Below are 19313 nucleotides of genomic sequence, written 5' to 3' on the forward strand. Positions count from 1 at the left end.
TCATGTAGAAAGTGTTCCAAGAATGTTAACTATTATTAAATGTTTATCACACATAGCATGATAGTATTTCAGTATCTCGCTTACTTTATAAGTGAATGAGTTGAGTAATAAAGGTAAAATGATTGGCTTAAGGTCTTATCGTTAATTAGAGGCAAAGTAAGAAACCAACACTACTGACTTCTACTCAGTGTTTGCTTTTCCTCCCCAAGGATTTTGTACCCGAACACGGAACTAAATTATAGATGTTCAGAGGGGAAAGAGATAGTCAAGGCTGTTTGGTTTACCTTTTCCACAAAGGACCATATTTTCTGATCACTTATCACAAAACTTTCATCTTTGTTGACAGGGGCATTTTACAGATTCTTAATCACCCAAACAAAAAGATCCTAATAGAACTTACACCATGGCTTTCAAGTTAGGAAACACATGAAGGATACAAATGGATGCCAAGGTCAGGTCCCCTGAGTTCACATGACTGTCACTAGATGAGGCCCTTTTTAACGTCCTTCTTTTCAAAAATAATATTTCTTTTTAAGGGAAAACATTGTCTGGAATACTCATTATAAAGCTGTGATTCAAGTTATCCCACACATATGTGAATGCTTTGCAGATAATATGCTTCCTGGTAGGAATCTGAAATTATGATTTTGATGAACTCTGAACAACACGCTTTAGCAGCCAAAAAAGGCACAGGGGCCAACTATCCATACCAGGCATAATTCCTGAAGGTTTCAGCTTTCTGTGTGGTTCTCTGGAACAACATTCAGCCTGGTTGTGCAATCAGCTGCGCTAGGGTTTTAAAATTCAACCTAGCAAATACAGACTCTCAGGAGGAATTGCAACAATAAAAGATTGCTATTAAATAGACACAGATAAACCTGTGTGTAAGGATTTTCTCATCAGATGCATTAGCATGCTATTCTGTCTGAATGCAATGCTAAGAGGAGATATTTAATTTCTCTTTAATGCAAATGAAATTGTCATATGTAACATCAGAAATAAGGGAGAAGGCTGAACTGAGTAATTATATTATGTGTCCACAAAAAAATGTGCATCCACTGCCCACCCCCCTCCACCTTGCAAACAAGACTCAGGGCATTCACAGTTTAAATGCTCGGTTGCAGTATATGGACTCTGAGCTTTATGGATTAAGATTTTAACCTCAAAACAGGGAGGTCTTATTTCTTGAGTCTGAAAGTTGAATTACTTTCTTTACTCTGAAGGCTGAAGAGACAGCCTCCACTGATCACACAGAGAATGCATCCTTTCTGGTTTGTGCTTCTATAGTATTTTCATTTATATCTCTGCCTTTACTCATGATAATATGACTTGTTACCCTTAGTTGTATCTTTCCTTTGTGCACTATAAATTCCTGAGGATAGAGTTCATGTCTTATTTATCTCTGTATTCTCCTAGAGCGTTACTGTGTCTTGCATACAGTAACTACTCAATAAATGTTTTGATACTTGGTTTCAATGGTACATATGTTAAGCATTTCCCATTTATAAAGTATTTTTAATGGATTCTCACCATTGACATACTTTACCCTTCTCATTTCTGAGAACTCTTGCATTTGAAAGAGGAAAAATTTAGATAGCCATATAAGCTATATAAACCATGTAACCCTAGGGAGTACCTAGCAATTATATGTCGAATTATAATTTTATGAAAATTTGCAGAGGTTTCTTTTGAGCTTTCAGTTACTTAAGGGGACCCAACTAACTTAGTGAAACAGAGAAAGGCAAAGAATTCAGAGAAGTGACTGAGAGGGTACCCCAGAAAGACTGTTGTGCCTTCTAGAAGATCCAGCACCCAAGGCGTAACTCCCACACTCTGTAAGCATGTTAGGATCATGGCATTCTGAAGGCCCATTTTTCCTCTTTGACAGTTTCTCTGAGAAACTGTCAGTTTGATGTTAAAAAAAACAAAAACAAAACAAAACAAAAAAACCAAAAACCAAAAAACAAACATTTAGTTCATGCCCACAGACTCAATTGGCTTTACAATCACTAGGACCCAATAGAAAATAAAAATGGAAGGCTCTTGTTCAAAAGTTAAGAATTTCAAGACAATGGTAGCAGAACAGTAAGGCAATTGTGGGCCCTTCTAAGCATGGGGCCTTGGGTGACTGCACAGGTCTCACATCTATGAAGCCAGTCCTGTTGTATCTTCAAGGAGTTTTCAAGGATAGTGAAAGGCAAAAAATCTGTATGGAATAGAAGCTACAATTTAAGGGGCGCCTGGGTGGCTCGTCGGTTAAGCGTCCGACTTCGGCTCAGGTCATGATCTCATGGTCCGTGAGTTCGAGCCCCACGTCAGGCTCTGTGCTGACAGCTCAGAGCCTGGAGCCTGTTTCAGATTCTGTGTCTCCCTCTCTCTCTGCTCCTCTCCTGTTCATGCTCTGTCTCTCTCTGTCTCAAAGATAAATAAACGTTAAAAAAAAAATTAAAAAAAAAAAAAAAAAAAGAAGCTACAATTTAAGTGTGTACAAGGGTTTGCAGGAATCCAGAATTTCCTAACTTTATAAAATCATCCCGGAGAAGGTGACGTCTAAGGTCACTTTTGAAGGAGCAATGGCAGGGAAAAGGAGATATTCCAGATTGAAAAAAGGCAGAATTCACTTCACAAATTTCAGGAATAGGATTACTTTTAAGGAGAGCAGACCAAGTGAACTTGAGGGTGACATAATTCAGAGTGGAAAGAGACAAAAGCCAAACATGGAGGAAAGAGTTGAACTATTGAGTGCCTATTGTATGTCAAATTATTTCTCCCTGTGTCATAATTTTAAACACAACAATCATGTCTATTTTACAGATGGCTTAATTGAAGCCCAAGGTAGTAATTCTCAAAGGGCTGGGAGCACTTTAGGCACCTATAAATATTTTAAGACTCTCGGGTAGGGCGGGGAGGGGGTCTAACTCAAGGGCCAAGACTCCTAGCCACCAGGCCAAGCTGAGGCTAAGAGAGCTTTTAACCCCTCCACCTCTTGACGCATTTCTTCAGTCTAAACGTACCCTTCCCTCCTCTCGCCCCGCCCCGTGTTTCACCGTGCCGGAAATTGAGCGTCTAAGTACTTCCGGGGTAACAAAGGTCGGCCCCGGCAAGATGGCGGCCCCCTTGGAGCTCAGTTGCTGGGGAGGTGGCTGGGGGCTCCCATCGGTGCACAGCGAGTCCCTGGTGGTGATGGTGAGGCCGCCTCGCGGACCAGGGCGCAGGAAAGATGGGCGGGGCCAGAGCGCGAGGCTGGCTGGGCCTGGTCTCCGCTGCTCGCCGCGGTTCCTTGCGGCGCTGCAGGGCTGAGACCGGCCGGGGCGCTTCTCGCTGCACCACATTGGGTTCCCTCCCGTGGAGTCAAAAGCCTGGCTTGTGACCCCGCCGAGGCCTTGGCGGGAGAGTCAAGGCTTCTCCGCTTGCCTGCGAGCCCACTCAGCCTTGCAAAGCTTTCTGGGCGGTGGAACTTAAGACCAAAGCAGGGCGCGCACGCGCCCCGCTCTGCATCCCCCGGACCTTTGGGGGAACAAAATCCCCGAAAGCTGGGTAGCTGGCGCGCGCATCCTCGGCTAGACCTCCGGAGAGGGATTCAGCCCCAGTGTCAGGAGTTTCTGCCTTAGGGCGACCGGGCTGTGAATTAAAGCTGCTTGCAGATTTGCACTACGTACTCAGTCTAAATGTTCTCTTACCAACTTTGTTTCAGGCTTACGCCAAATTTTCTGGTGCACCCTTGAAAGTCAATGTCATAGATAACACCTGGAGAGGTTCAAGAGGTACAGTGTAAACACAATTTTCTCCTCTCTTAAGAGACTCCCCCCCCGCCCCCCAACCTCCATATCTGAATTTATTTTTTAATTTTTTTTAATTTTTTTTTTAACGTTTATTTGTTTTTGAGACAGAGAGAGACAGAGCATGAATGGGGGAGGGTCAGAGAGAGGGAGACACAGAATCTGAAACAGGTTCCAGGCTCTGAGCTGTCAGCACAGAGCCCCATGCGGGGCTCGAACTCATGGACCATGAGATAATGACCTGAGCCGAAGTCCGACGCTTAACCGACCAAGCCACCCAGGCACCCCCATATCTGAATTTAAAGCTATGAAGCATATAGTCATGGAGTACCTTGGGGTTTTAGTTTCTTCTTACCATAACTTTGGCTGTGTGTTGCTTACGGTTTGGGCATTGTGAGTAATACTGTAAAGTACAAGTCAGATCAATGGAAATACGGCACTGTTCTCTACAACTGCTTTGTGAAATTGCAAAAAACTAAGATGAGCTTACTCATTTTGCCCCCTCCGAATGTGCAATTGGTATGGTTTTTAGGGGACTGCAATGTCTTCAGAGCAAATAGAAATGTTTCCTTGTATGTAAACTGTTTTTGATTGTAGGAGATGTACCAATTTTGACAACTGAAGACAACATTGTTTCTCAGCCTGCGAAAATACTAAACTTTTTAAGAAAACAGGTGGGTGGTTCCTTTTGAAGAAGTAGATTGTTCCCTACATGTTACTTAAAAAAAATACATTGTAAGGTTTGGGGAATTTTTTTAAATTCTTTTTTACCAACTCAGTAGACAATTGGAGTTTGATGTAAAAAGAGACTTGAGAATTACCGCTCTGAATCATGAGTTTTACTGTGATTTGAAAGTCCTGTAGTGAGGAACACTCAATTTATGTTTTCATGTACTTTTTTTGGATTTTCTTGAAGTTTAGAAATAGGCAGGTTCAATGAAGCCATCTTTATGATTACACTTATTGATATGATTATCACTGGAGTGAAAGCTGCCACACACTTTCTGCTGCATATGGCATCTGAGTTCCCCTCAACTAGCACCTATTTTATTTTTATTTTTTTTTAATGTTTATTTATTTTTGAAGGAGAGAGAGACAGAGTGTGAGTGGGGGAGGGGCAGAGAGAGAGGGAGACACAGAATCGGAAGCAGGCTCCGGGCTCTGAGCTGTCAGCACAGAGCCCGATGTGGGACTCGAACCCACGAACTGTGAGATCATGACCTGAGCCGAAGTCGGACGCTCAACCAACTGAGCCACCCAGGCGCCCCCCTATTTATTTTTAAAAAGCGCTTCACTGGAGAGTTGCAGTTAAATGTCCCATGAAGTAAGGTATAAAATGTGTGAGCATCTAAAGATTTATATAATGCATACAAAATGTTTAAACATGTAAAGACTTTTATAAATACAAAAGTTGTAATTGGTTTTGCCAATACTTTTCTTGAAAAAATAAATCCTATGTCAACAAAATTTAGAATTGTTCTAACTTGGAAGGTTTTCTTTCTTTTTTCATGGGGAAAAATGCAACCAATTAGAACTTCTTCCTTATTGTTAAAGGTAATAACTTCTATTTATTGTTGGTACAACATGCCATGCGCTAAACTAGGTTGTAAACAATCACAGAATATCAATTAATAAAAAACCGTAGCTGATATTTATTGACCTTACTGTGTGCGGAATGTTGTGCTAAGAACTGTATTTGCATTAAACGGCATTTGTCATTGAATTTGTATTTATCATTATGCCTTTCAATATCATATTTGCCATTTTTAAGGAAGAATAGGAATCTTAATTTATTTAACTTCACTGTTGTGGGATACCCTTGACTTCTGAAGTTTTTTGGTTTTATATTTTTTAATAGAAATATAATGCTGATTATGAACTCTCAGCAAAACAGGGGGCAGATACACTGGCTTACATTGCTCTCCTTGAAGAGAAGCTTCTTCCTGCAGTGGTGAGCATTGGTGAATATTACATCATTGTAGTGACCTACTAAAAGTATGCTTTAATCTATTTAGAAGGAACATAGTGAAAAAGGCTTAAAGGAGGAAATTTCATTTATGAATTAATTTTGATTCTTTCATGTTACTGTGAAACTGGGTTCTGTTAGACATTCAGCTAAGACATGAAACAACATGAAAGATACTGTCATTTTGGAAATAAAAATTATTTGTGGAAGACAGAGTTTGTTCCTCCATGTATAGAATTTAGCTAACTATCATTCACTCCTTCAACAAATATTTATTGAGCACATATGTGCCAGGCCTTGTTCTGGGTGCCTGGGATATAGCAATCAACAAATCCACATGTTTAAAATCTTGTTTCATCCTTGAGTCATTCTAATTGGGAAAGTTTTATGAAGCCACTTTGTACAAGGATATTTACCCAAAACTTTCACACTGTTTAAATGACCTTTCTTTTCATAAAAGAACATGCTTGTGTTTTTCGTTTGTTTTGTTTTGTAGCTTCACACATTCTGGGTTGAGAGTGACAATTACTTTGCTGTGACAAAGCCATGGTTTGCTTCACGAATTCCTTTTCCCTTGAGTTTGATCCTGCCTGGAAGGATGTCTAAGGGAGCACTGAATAGAATTCTCCTGACTAAAGGAGAGCCTCCCCTTTACCACCTCCGAGAAGTGGAAGCTCAGGTATGGTTGGGATTACTTTCAGAGCAAGGTCCCTCCAGGGGAGGGACAAGAGAGACAGCAGAGATGAACATCCTGGATGCCTGCTTAGAAGGACTTCTAGAGCATCTGTTCTACCTTTGAGTTGTAATTTCATCCTTACTAGATATACAGAGATGCCAAGGAGTGCCTAAATCTTCTGTCAAACAGATTGGGAACATCTCAGTTTTTCTTTGGAGATACGTGAGTGCATTCCCTTAAAAATCGTTTTCGTGTTTTGTATGCATATAGTCCATGAGTAGTTATTTAAAGCAGGTCCTCTTGCCACCCCTCCCACCCATGAGGTTTTGCTTTAAAAAAAAAAAAAAAAAAGATTTAATGAATTACTATAGTAATTTCTCTGTCCATGGTAATCAAACATTGACTAGACATGCTATATATATGAATTTAAAATATCTAAGACTATCCCCACCCTGTCTCATATCTTCATATAACACTTGTAAGTAAAGATGAATTTTTAATTTATGAGTTAATTTTCTTCTAAATAAAATAAATGGTTAGAGTATTAAATTTTTTTTTAAAAACCCTCATTACATCATTTTAATAAGCTTACATGTGTAGTAAACCTTCTAAAAGACTATATTGTATACTTCAGAATTGGTAAATGTATTAGAGAAAAAATATTTTTAACATGATCCCAAGTTAATATTTTCCTATGTGTTTTTTAAAAATCCTGAATTTATTTTTAGGCCATCTACCTTGGATGCCTACGTGTTTGGTTTTCTTGCACCTCTTTATAAAATACGCTTTCCTAAAGTTCAATTACAAGAACATTTGAAACAGCTCTCCAACCTGTGCCGCTTTTGTGATGACATCCTAAATAGTTATTTTAAGCTTAGTCTTGGAGGTAAGCTGGCTTCTCTTCAGCTAATTTGCGTTTGTGTAGATTATCTGCATATTCTCCTAAGGATGGATAAGCAAAATTCATGACTTATTAAAGAAGTTTGTGTATCGTCTTTAAGTGCTGACTTACAGCATTTGAAAAAATTTTATTTTTCCAACTTTATTCCCATGTGTTAGTTCTATTTTAAATAGAGAAATAGATATTTTCCTTTTGCCTATTCTTCTAGATTTTATACATTTCTTGCCTCTTGTTCTTCTTTAAATATTGCCCCTTTGAAGTGGATCATTTTCTTCTAAAAGTTAACTACAGGTATTTATTGAGTCCCTGCTGAAAGATAGCATCTATCCTAATGCAAATGGGCAATTATTTTAAATGTTGCTTCTAGCATTTTCCTGCGTGAACAGAAATCAGCAGCAGATTGATTTGGGTGAGGTACACTCCCATGATACCACTACTTGAAAACTGATTGCATCAGACTGGAGGTATTGTAAATAGAGGGCACCTGTGACTTAGGATATGATTCCTTGGGTGTGTGGGCCATGTGTGTAAGTGATTGGGATACTAAATTTGTATTGGGAGAGTTGGCAGAAATTGTCCTTTTGAGAAACAGCAGTTACAAGGATAGCTGGCTTAGGGACAGTTTATTTTTTCATGGTGGTTTATATGTTTTTTAGAGAGAGAGGGGTGAGTCATGAAACTAAATCACTTTCAACCTTGTTACTTTGGAGCAGTGATTAGCAAACCTGGCTGGAGGACATATACAGTCTTGAGTCCTAAGCCAGAGATACCGCATTAGAATCCCTTCAGGGTAGAGCCCAGAAATCTGTATTTTTTAAGTTCTTCCAAATACTTTGGATGCCTGTTTGATAGCTGTTTGGGAGTCCCTGCCTTAGACAGCTATCCAGATAGCTGTGACTAAAGGCCTATTTGATATGGGTGGGGAAAAGGTACACCTCAAATTGGAGAAGGAAATGAGGACCATTGTGCTCTTTTACTAATCACTTTGGCTAGTTGCATAACACTTGGCTGTCTACTTCATGGACAAATTTAGTCCTTTTGTTTAGGTTTGGTTTTGGAGCATTACTATCCCTCTTTGCCTTTGAACCCATAATGGTTTTTCTCTTTGCTTGATTTTATTTATTTTTGGAGGGCAGTGTACTTGGGAGGGTGGATAGACTCAAAATTCTTTCAGTCTGAACAGCTTTAAAGACTTTCAAAATTTTCTGTCTTTCTGATTTCTGTCCTGGCTTCTTAGGCACCTCTCCTGCTGGTCAAGAAACAGTAGACGCAAATCTGCAGAAACTCACACAACTTGTAAATAAGGAATCCAACTTGATTGAAAAGGTCAAGTTTACTTCAATCATTATTTTATAGTAGTTTAGTATTTTTCTTTCTGAAATTAATATTGTAACTTTAATTGTATAGTTAATATGCATTATTTTACCCTCTTATTTTTTAAAGAGTTTATTTTTTCATAAATCTGCTCAAATATACATTTACTATAGTTGTATATAATATAGTGTTTTGAAGCCAGTAGTGGTTCGATTACTTTGATAGTGGTATTGGGCTTATTTTTACCACATAATTAGTATTTTTCAAGTTGGGAGACCAAAAGCCTAGCTTTAAAAAAAAAAAAAAAAAAAAAAAAAAAAAAAAAAGACAAAACAAACACACTTCTTGCTTGTCTGTTTCTGTCTCCCAAGGTTAACATTTCTTGAGATTGTAAGCACCAGTGCTGGTTCTTTCTTGTTAATCACACTATGATGTCTTTTTCTTTCTTCTACATAAACTGTTTTGCTTTGCTTCTTCTATCCTTCTCTTTTCTAATTGTTGCCCACAGTTTTTCATCAGTGTGGGTATTTTGCCACTTTGGTCGCGTTCATTTGCTGAGAGAGAGATACTAAGGAAGCGGGTAGGAGAGAGAGAGAGAAAGAGAGAGCACGCACGCCAGTAGTGGGAATTTCAAGGGCGATTCTAATTGGAAAAATACAAGAGAGGTGATTCATTTTTTCCCCAAGTGTCTGATCAACTTCCTTTTTTCTTATGCCAGTGAATGATACTTCATTCTTTCACTAACTAATGAGGCAATGTGGCCTAATAACACTGGCTAGCAGTTTTTGAGGTCTGAATAACAGGCATTGTGTCCTACGAGCTTTCGAGTTACCTCATTGAATCCTCACAGCCGCTGTGTGTGCAGCTACTCCGTCAGTCGTATCTTACAGATAAGGATAGTGAAGCCTGGAGAGCAGTGTATGTTACCTGCCCGAGATCATTCAGGTGGTGAGAGGCAAAGGGGATTCGAACCCTACAAATTGGATTCCATCATGGGCTTTGCAGTTAGTAAGCTGCAAATGAATGAAACTATGTATCCAGTGCTAGTAGTACTAGTAGCAAGAAACCTCTGTCACTCTCTGGAATGACCTTTCTGTTTCTTTGTAGAGTATTTCATGTGTTGTTAGAAGTTGAGAAGTGAGTAGGACTGAGCAGTAAAACTGTAAAGGACCAGCATTAAAGTTTAGGTGGGCTCGTTGAATGCCAAGTTTGTCTTCTTAGCCCAGCCCAGTAAATCCCACGAGAGGAAAGATATTGAGTGTTAGGTGTGGATAATGGAAAGATTATTCAGATTGTTTTCGACACTTAGCTGCTGGATGAAGGCTATCCAATACAGTTTTCATTTTCTGTATTTGGCAAATTCATGACAGACATGTAAAGGGAACCATGAAATACCTACATATGCAGGAGGTGAACCCAAGAGGCCCTGTCACCGCTTTGTACACTTCCATGTTGGGTCATTATCAGCATGTGAACGTTTCCTAACTCTAAATCAGGCACTCTCCTTCCCACCCCTGTTTCATATCTGCTCTTCAGTGTGGTTCACTGTTGGCTGCAGGACATAAGAGCAACAAATCCTATTGGCTACTACTGTTCGCCATTTGCGCAGAAAATCTAGAGCTTAAGAAAAAAAAAAGTAATGTCTGGGGGACTTAGTTCTTACAAAAAAAAAAAAAAAAAAAGACAACCCAATTGATTCAAGCAGTCCACTGGGAATGTTTTTTTCCATTGGAAAGTTAAAAGTTAATCTTTTATACTCTTTCCTTTCCTGTAAGCTGCTTGTATCTCTGCTGAGACATTTCCTCTGTGCTTTATAAGAGCATCTGGAGGAGATAAGGGAGAGTTTTGGTCTGCACATAATCAAAACTCTGGAAAAGCCTGTTTATCAAGTGGGTAGTCAGATGCTGTTTGCTGTTGGTGTGGGATCTTTGGCGGCAATTGCTTTCAAGTCTTTTCTGAAGTTGAGCTGATAGAGAGCTCAGCACCAGGCTGTGAACCCTGCACTCTGTTTGTGGGGTGTTCTGGTTGAAAGGTAGCTTTGTAAGGTATGACTCCATTCTTTCCATATATGTATGTATGTGTGTGTGTGTGTGTGTATATATATATATATATATATATATATATATATATATATGGAATATATATATACACATGGAATATATATATGTATATATATATACATGGAATATATATATACACACATAAACGTATATACGTATATATATACATATATATATGTATTTCTTATTTATATATACGTAACGTATAATTATTTTTGCTTCTCTTCCCTTATGTTCATCTGCTTTGTCTCTTAAATTCCACATATGAATGAAATCATATTTGTCTTTCTCTGACTTATTTCACTTAGCATAATGCACTGTAGTTCCATCCACATTGTGGCAAATGGCAAGATTTCATTCTTTTTGATTGCTAAGTAGTATTCCATTATATATATACCACATCTTTATCCATTCATCAGTTGATGGATATATGGGACCTTTCCATAATTTGGCTTGTCGACAGTGCTGCTATAAACATGGGGGTGCATGTTTCCCTTCGAAACAGCACACCTGCATCCTTTGGATAAATACCTAGTAGGGCAATTGCTGGGTCATAGGGTAGTTCTATTTTTAATTTTTTGAGAAACCTCCATACTGTTTCTGGAGTGGCTACACCAGTTTACATTCCCACCAGCCTGACTCAGTTCTAAATGATTCCTCTCCTAGTGTTTCCAGGGATGCTAATGTCCTCCTGAGGGCAAGTCTGAAACCCTTGGACATTTTCTCAATATGCTCCATAGTAATTTTTTTTTCTAGAGCAGGCTTAGAACTGATCTGGTGTTTGGAATACCTCTGGATTAGGTCTAAATAGTTTCTCCTTCCATCTGTCTCTTTTCCTAGCTTCCCATGGTCTAAATACTTGCAGCCTAAAAGAATTTGTCTTTTTGAAGGGAGTACAGGTCATTTTCACTGAGGCTGTGGGGTGCAGTTGAAAGAATAATAGTATTGGAATAAGAAGACCTGGGTTTTGGGATGCCTGGGTGGCTGGCTCAGTTGGTCAAGCGTCCGACTTCGGCTCAAGTCGTGATCTCGGAGTCCGTGAGTTCGAGCCCTGCATCGGGCTCTGTGCTGACAGCTCGGAGCTTGGAGCCTGTTTCAGATTCTGTGTCTCCCTCTCTCTGACCCTCCCCCATTCATGCTCTGTCTCTCTCTGTCTCAAAAATAAATGAAGGTTAAAGAAAAAATTTTAAAGAAGACCTGGGTTTTAATTTCAACTTTTGATATTGGCTTTGCAAACTAAGGCAAATTTCTTAACCTTTCTGAGCTTCATTTTGCTGCTACGTAAAATAGGGAATGATCGTCTTCCATGGTTTCTTCACAGTTGTGTTGGGAAGATCAAATGAGGTATTGTACATCAACATAATTAATAAACTGTGGAGCTTAGTGTATCAGAAGTAATGCTTTTCCACTTACTATACTAGGAGACCTCTTAAATCCAGTTGTGATGTGGTTGAGTTCAGTAGAATATTCATTTTGTGGAATTGCTATAATTTTGCAAAGGCATCAAGGATGAGCAATATTGCTTGTACACATATACTGAGTTAGCTGGTATTTGAGGTATGACATTTAGAGTTCCTGCGAGATTATCTGTAAGAAAAAGGTTTTTTGAGCAGTCCTGGAGCCATATGGTTCTGTGCTCTTCTAGGCTATAGTTTCGATGAGGAGGTCACAGTCCACGAAAGTGGTGCCACAGCCATCAGTCACATGTACTTTTTGTACTTCCCACAGATGGATGACAATCTTCGCCAAAGCCCTCAACTTCCTCCTCGGAAACTGCCAACACTCAAATTGACTCCAGCAGAAGACGAAAATAATTCCTTACAACGGCTATCACCCTGACAGTCATCATGCTTTGTGTCCAGTCATGATTATTGCAGTAATCTCTTACACTAAGTGTGAAGGCAAAAAGAAAATGCCATTAGTAGGTATAAGGGAGACTCTAAAAAGAAACTTTCTATGACATCTATTTTTTCTTAATTAGGAAGCTTGTATTTTGACCTGGCAGTGCACTTTAGATAACATCAAAGTGAATGCTAAATGAACTTGGGGAACAAAGAAAACATATTGTACTGTATATTAAAAAAAACCAAAAACCTGCCTTAATCTTGGCAGATTTTTGCCTTTATTTCATATGTTGCTGACCAAAAGCTAGAATTCTGTTCTGAATGTGCACTCTTATTTATTCAAGTTATTTTATTAATTTCGTTTTCTTAGAACAGTTTGAATATCTAATATGTGGCTCTTTGAGGCTTTTTTCTTCTGTTTAGAAATTTGATGACTTTAGACATTAGGAAAAATGTAATATTCTAATATTCTATTCACTTCAATAGAAAAGTCTATTTAAAAAACAAAGAGGAATGTGCTTTTTAATTATGCTCTCAGAAGTGTAATCTTTTGGGAGGATTAGTACCATATATATGTATATATATAAATATCAAAGGTGGTTACATATAATATTCATCTGACTATATGCACTTCTGGTATTTGCTGATGTGTTCAATATAAGGTTGGCAAGGACGCTTTTAGTTTATTGGGCAAATGTGGCAGCTTTAGACCTGTGTATTTGTAGTACATTTTTAACTTTAGTAATCTCTTTCTTGGATTGATTTCAGGAGAACTGAGTATGTTGGTCATCGTTATTACGCCAGGCTGTAAAGTCTTACTGGAATTTGCCCAGTTGTTAGACCTTCCTCAGCCAGAGTAATAGAAGTACCTACTGTGTGCCTGGTCCAAGTTCACCAGGCTTGGTTCAGACCAGTGTTCTTTCAGAAGAAGCCTATCATGTAGTCAAAAGCATTATGGCAACTTATTATTTTCCATATAGTTAAACTACAACAGTTGAATGTTCCAGTGGAATATGCGGAGATAACAATAGTTTTTAAAGAACATTTTCTACTTATTGGTTACTGAACTGTTGAAGGATTTGTTGTGCAGGTGGTTTTGCTTAGAATAGAATCTCGCATACTTTAGTGGCTGAGGTGCTCCTGTTGTCCTAAAACCACTTCTGAGGTTTTTTAATTATGGGATCATGTTTTTGATTAGTGTCTTAAAAGATTACTATGGTGCTCAGCAAATCTTATCACATCCTGCAGAAACACCCGTGTTAAGCAAACAGTTTTGTAGTCAAGAGACTCCCCTAATTTGAGCTGAATGGAGCTCAGCTGTATTTGACCTGCATCCTCCCAGTTTGTTCATGTATTAGGTATTATACAGGACTCTTTAAGTCGCTGTAAATATTTTTTCTTGAAAGTTTTAATTAAATGAGAAACAAGGTAGTCTTCAAAATCTTGTTCATCTGTTTGGATGCATTTAGGGAAAGTAACTAATGAGTTTCACATTATTTATACAACAGGTTTGTGTGTTTTGAGTTAATTTTCCATTAGACTCCAGCATCCAAAACCTGTATGAATATTCTATGTTGAAAATCATGACCATAGGACTTTATTGTCCCCTGGGGTCCATGTATATTGGAGAAGGGTGGTTAACACATTAACCAGACATCTGTTTATGCTGTAGTTAGAGTTGATCATTTTCAATCATGATTTATATTAAACCTTCTAAGAAGCATTTGAAGTGGCTTAAAATTGTCAAATACATAAAACAGGACAATTAAAATTAGTTTTTGGAAAAATAAAAAATGGGGGAGAGAGAGCTATACCAACCCTAACAGATTCTAAAATCAAGTGGTAAATTTAGCTCCCAAATTTCTCCATGGTCACAGTCCAAAGTAATACTGGGTTATGTAACAGTTTTCTGTCAGTAAAACTACTAATGCCCATGGTAAGAAATGTGTTCAAATTTTTATAAGAATGTGAGATCATGTTCTTTTGACACAGAATTCAGCCAGTAATCATACTGTAATAGTTCATGTGTTGAAAGTTTAATGAAAAGACATCATTTTAGAATGACAAGGATTTGTCATATTTTAGTAGAAAAGACAACTGTAAATATGATTTATTTCTTTTTGGTCATTCCTGCTTTGACTTGCCTTTAGCCTTGCAGTAGGTAGGCTCTGATGTTTCCAGACTACCTTTCCTAAGATGCAAAATGTGATTTAGATAAGTGAGAATTTATATATGGGGCTACTTAGTTGAGCATTTTGGGGATTGGCCAACAAGATGCTCGGAAGCTATAACTGAGTATGACCTGCTCCAGGGAGCAGCCACGCATATAGGAAGCTCTTAGAAAGGAACAGCTTTCCAGATTGGGAAGAGAACTTGCGATCAGCCTGGCCAGGATGTGCTTTGGATAAAGTTTGAGTTTGCTGAGATAGATGGCCCACAGTCTTAAACAAAATACTGTGAGCTATTTTCTTTTGGATGTGATGGTGGAATATGATAAAAGGGACTATGTTTGTGTTTATGTTTGGTGCTAGTATAGGATTAGAAAATTGATCAGATAATTCCCATAAGATAAAGATCCCTCATCAACACATTGTCACCAGTCATCCATAAGACCCACCACTTCTTTTAACAGTAAATACCCTGTAGAGAGCATTGAGGATGGTCATTCCTTCACAGTGGTTTTTTCCCTTACAAAGGTTGGCATTGACAAATTCCAGCTTAGGTATTTTGCATTATTTTGGGGATACTATAGAGTTCAAGATTCTTACAATAAATCCAAGCATGTTGATTTCTATTCGTAATTGCTATTCATTTAATGTTGCCAGATATATTAACATGAAGGAATAAGGGAGCTTATTTCAATAACAGCTAAGTTAAAGTTTTCAGAAGCTGCAAAAGTGGGAAACCATTGGACATCAAAAGAGGCAGAGATTGGTAACAGTGACAGAATCTCAGAAAACCAATTTTTAAGGTACCTTCATGTGATAAAAGTTGTATTTGAAGTCAGCAGTATGTTTTCATAGAGCCTCTTCCAAGAATATGTGTTCATCAGGCCTATTAGGTTTTTTGACAGTTTTTCATGTTGTCAAAAGTGTTAACCCTTTAAAAGCCAAAATATAAATAAAGGTAAGAAGCTGAGTGATGGATACACAGAGTCTGTAGTATTTTTGCAACTTCTTGTGAGTCTATAATTTCAAAATAAAAGAGTTTTAAAAGTAAGTCAATGTATCATCTAAACTACAATTGAAATTTAATGATCCAAACACAGTATTTACTATTCAGTTTCTGACAAATACATAATATAAATTAAATATAATTTACTTCCTTCTTAATTTTAAAGAAAAAAACAACTCAGGTTTGTAATGAATGGTTATCTAAAGATCTGTTTTGCCTTACCAGAAAAGAAAAAACAATAACCTAAAACTAAGAACTCCTTTTCCCTATAAAATATGCTCTGGTTTTTATATTTGTAATAGTATCATTTTCTTCCTATGGTACCTGGGTTTACTTTCAAGGATAAATACGTTGAAAACAGTCCTTCTGTGTCTTCATGTGGTAGTCCTTTGCTTTGCTGTGTTATCTCTAATTACACAGTGTGATGAGACGACATTAGGACCAGGCTTTAATGAAGAAAGTGCAGTCTGTGTTTTTTGTCCTAAGCTCATAGGGATTTAGTAATTGACTTTGTCTTGGTTTGGTTATTTATATAATTGAAATCCTGAGCAGAGCCACTGAGTATAATTTGGGTTATGATTGTGGTCTTTTGTGTATATTGTTGGCATTAAGAATTATCTTTTGCCTTTTTTTCTTGTTCAGCCCTGTGGAATATACATGTGCTTTTCAGTGTTTTCACATTTCTTAAATAGATTATGAAGAAATTCATTGTTAATTACATGAACTAAAGGTTTGTAATCCTTTTATCCTCAAAAGTTTAATTGAAGTGTCATTGGAGGTTCAGAATGCTGCTTTACTCTGAAAGTAAAGATGAAGTTTTGGTTTTTTTTAAGGGTTTGCAAAATATTTTGGTCCAAAACTCAGGATGTACTGTTTGCTCAGGGCGCAGCTTCCCAGCCCTAGACTTAAAACCACTGTGACTGAGGTGAGGAGGTATTCTAAGAAAGGGTAACTTTGAGCTGGACTTGTATAGGAAGGGGACTTGTTATGATAGAAGAGCATTCTTAGCAAAACAAAGTAGTTTCTTTAAAAAATTCACAGAAAAGTAAGTGTTTTTGCATCCTGATTATTGTTAATTTGAAATTATACTGTAAGATCTTTAAAAAACATCTTTTAGTTTCTTGGAGAAGTAGGTGGGTTTTGGCAGATTCTATCATTATTATGTCAGTAGAGGGTTCTGTTGTCAAAAAAGGTTGGGAAATGCTTTGTTAGACAACATTAAGTTCCTAGAGCCTTTCTGAACCTTTGAAATGCTATTGTGTAGTTTCAATCTCCAACAAAGGTCTGCATTTTATACACTATTTTCCTGATTTATTGCATGTGGTTTTTGGGGTGTGTGTGTGTTTAAAGTAGGTCTTGTGGGATTTATATGCTGAAAAGTATACTTAGGGAAATGCTGCCCTGGAGTGTTTTTGCTTGTTTGTGCTCATTGCAAAGGTTTCCTGTTGTTAGGTGCTGCTCTAGTGAGTGGTGATAAAATGGAAAGACGGGTCAGGACTCCCTTGGACCCTGAAGTTGAGAGAGGGGTGGCCATGTGTTTAAACAGTTGGGTTATTTAGGCACCTGTGAGGCCCCTGGTCAGTCAGTCATCCCTTTTCCCTAGAATCCCATTTGGCTTGGAACATCTGCACAAGGGTGTGACCTGGTGATTCCAGGTGTCTGTGAGACAGAGGGAACCAGCTTGGAATTCCAGAACAATTTTCCAAACCATGTTTGGCTGTGCTTTAAAAGTGACAAAAAGGTGATGGGATTTATAGTGGTAAAGCCACATACAAGCTGCTGATTTTATAAATACATATGCACACACATACACACATGCACATATACACGGTGTTGTAGAAAGTTTACAGTTGTGTCAGTGACCAAGCAAAAGAAATTTAATATTTTCAAGTTCTAGTCTAGTACTGAAGACATGTTCTAAACAAGGATTGCATATTTGTGTGCATTTTCTAGGATGACGGTTTTCAGTTTTCATAAAATTCTCAGCAGTTTCCTTTTTAAAAAAAAATTTTTTTAATGTTTTTATTTTTGAGAGAGAGAGCGCAAGCAGGGAAGGAGGAGAGAGGGAGACAAAGAATCCTAAGCAGGCTTCAGGCTCTGAGCTGTCAGTACAGACCCCAACGTGGGGCTCAAACTCACAAACCGTGAGATCGTGACCTGAGCCGAAGTCAGACACTTCACCGACTGAGCCACCTAGGCGTTCCCTCAGCAGTTTCTATAGCCTAAAAAATTTAAACATCACTAGACTTCTAAATATCAGAGGACTAAGTATGTTTGATCTCCTTTCAAAGTATAAAACCAGATCTCGAATAGGGCGTAAGGATGCTCTTTGTTTCTTCTCCGCAGTGTGTACAGTTGCATATTTGGAACTCCACACTGTGATTATGTATTTGATAGAAAGCTGGACTTTGGTTTTGAGTTGTGTAACGGTGAACATCTAGCCATGTGAAAAGCAGTTCGATCTCTGTTCTGATTCTTCAGTTTTCCTCATGCACATTCAGAGAAATGCCTTTTAATCATTTAGTTTACGTGCTCAGGTTGTTGGAAATCAAGAAAAATGGCTTGCCAGGGTTTGCGTCAGTCGTCAGTGAGTCACGCACTGTCGAGAAGGGTGTGCCGGCCCCTCTCTGTTTAGACTGTTGGCTACTTCTCTTGCACTGCTCGTGTCTCTTTTCTTGGAGAAGGAAGGCTGTACTCAAGCTTTTATGTTAATTGCATAAAGATGAGCTTTATTCCTCTTCTGATTCAATGTTTTAGTTTGTACAATAGGAGATAACACGTTTCCATTTTTCTAATCATTTTGAAATGGAAATTTGAGGTGTTTGCAGTGTAACTGTAGCTTTCTAGAAGATTGACAGCAAATAAGATAAATAAGAAATCTATGTGTATACATATTGGTTTTGTCTCACCAAGCCTCTCTTTGGTAAATATTTTAAATATCTGTCATACTATACAAATTACTATAGTTTTATTGTAAAGTAAACATCTTAAAATAAGCAATGTTGGTCATAATTTAAATATTCTAGTCATGCCTAGTGTGAATATATTTTACTCAGAGACTGTGTATAAATACCCAGAAGTGGTAATGATGATCAATGTTGTAAAGAATTTATTCTGATAAGTGAGAAACTGGATATAATGTCAAAATAGCTATTTTCACAATAAAATCTCAAATTGCCTGAATGTCTATTAATTTCTGATTTAATGTTAACAATTCCTTGAGGTAATTATTTCCATTGGGAAGAATTTTTGAGTGTTTAAAAATGGTTATTCAGTGCTGGAAATGAGCTAGGTAGGATTTTAAATGTTCATTCTTTCTATGATACATTGAGGTCACTTGTGCTCTTTTTACCCTGAGCTCAGGCAGCTTGGAGGCCTGCTCCCTCAGCCACTGGTATGCAAATGACTGAGAGGGCTCAAACAGTTTTGCAGGGCTACAGCTCATCCCTGTGGCCCTATAAGTTTCTTCAAAATTTTCCCTTTTGCCCACCTACACAGCCCAGTGATGTTGCATGTAATTGAATGGATGACATACACAGAGAAAAATGCATTTTAGTGGGGGATTGGGGTCAGTGTGTGGTGGGGGAAGATATTCATTT

General features: G+C 38.1%; 1 protein-coding gene across 4 annotated transcripts; it reads left to right on the plus strand.

Moving 5' to 3' along the window:
• The first annotated feature begins 3089 nt into the window (after positions 1-3089).
• Positions 3090-18897, plus strand: MTX3 (metaxin 3). Of its 4 annotated transcripts, XR_008423817.1 has the most exons (10): positions 3090-3186; positions 3695-3764; positions 4377-4453; positions 5638-5730; positions 6242-6424; positions 6567-6643; positions 7150-7307; positions 7690-7786; positions 8560-8648; positions 12425-12447. XR_008423817.1 is itself a non-coding variant. In XM_053907247.1 (9 exons), exons 1-9 carry the CDS (start codon positions 3106-3108, stop codon positions 12533-12535), a joined length of 939 nt encoding a protein of 312 aa, XP_053763222.1. In that variant the 5' UTR covers positions 3090-3105; the 3' UTR covers positions 12536-18897. The 4 variants fall into 4 exon arrangements, 3 of the variants coding, with proteins under 3 accessions (XP_053763222.1, XP_053763223.1, XP_053763224.1); XM_053907247.1 differs by lacking the exon at positions 7690-7786 and having other exon boundaries at positions 12425-18897; XM_053907248.1 differs by lacking the exons at positions 5638-5730; positions 7690-7786 and having other exon boundaries at positions 12425-18897.
• The last annotated feature ends 416 nt before the right edge of the window (positions 18898-19313 follow it).

Source organism: Panthera pardus, unplaced genomic scaffold (genome assembly GCF_024362965.1).
Source record: "Panthera pardus isolate Hobbes unplaced genomic scaffold, ASM2436296v1 HiC_scaffold_2, whole genome shotgun sequence".
Taxonomy (NCBI): domain Eukaryota; kingdom Metazoa; phylum Chordata; class Mammalia; order Carnivora; family Felidae; genus Panthera; species Panthera pardus.

Coding starts and splice junctions, on each gene's coding strand:
- MTX3 (XM_053907247.1), top strand. CDS start 3,106: ATGGCGGCCCCCTTGGAGCTCAGTTGCTGGGGAGGTGGCTGGGGGCTC. Junction 7,308..8,559: donor TTTTAAGCTTAGTCTTGGAG/GTAAGCTGGCTT, acceptor CTGGCTTCTTAG/GCACCTCTCCTGCTGGTCAA. Junction 8,649..12,424: donor AATCCAACTTGATTGAAAAG/GTCAAGTTTACT, acceptor TACTTCCCACAG/ATGGATGACAATCTTCGCCA.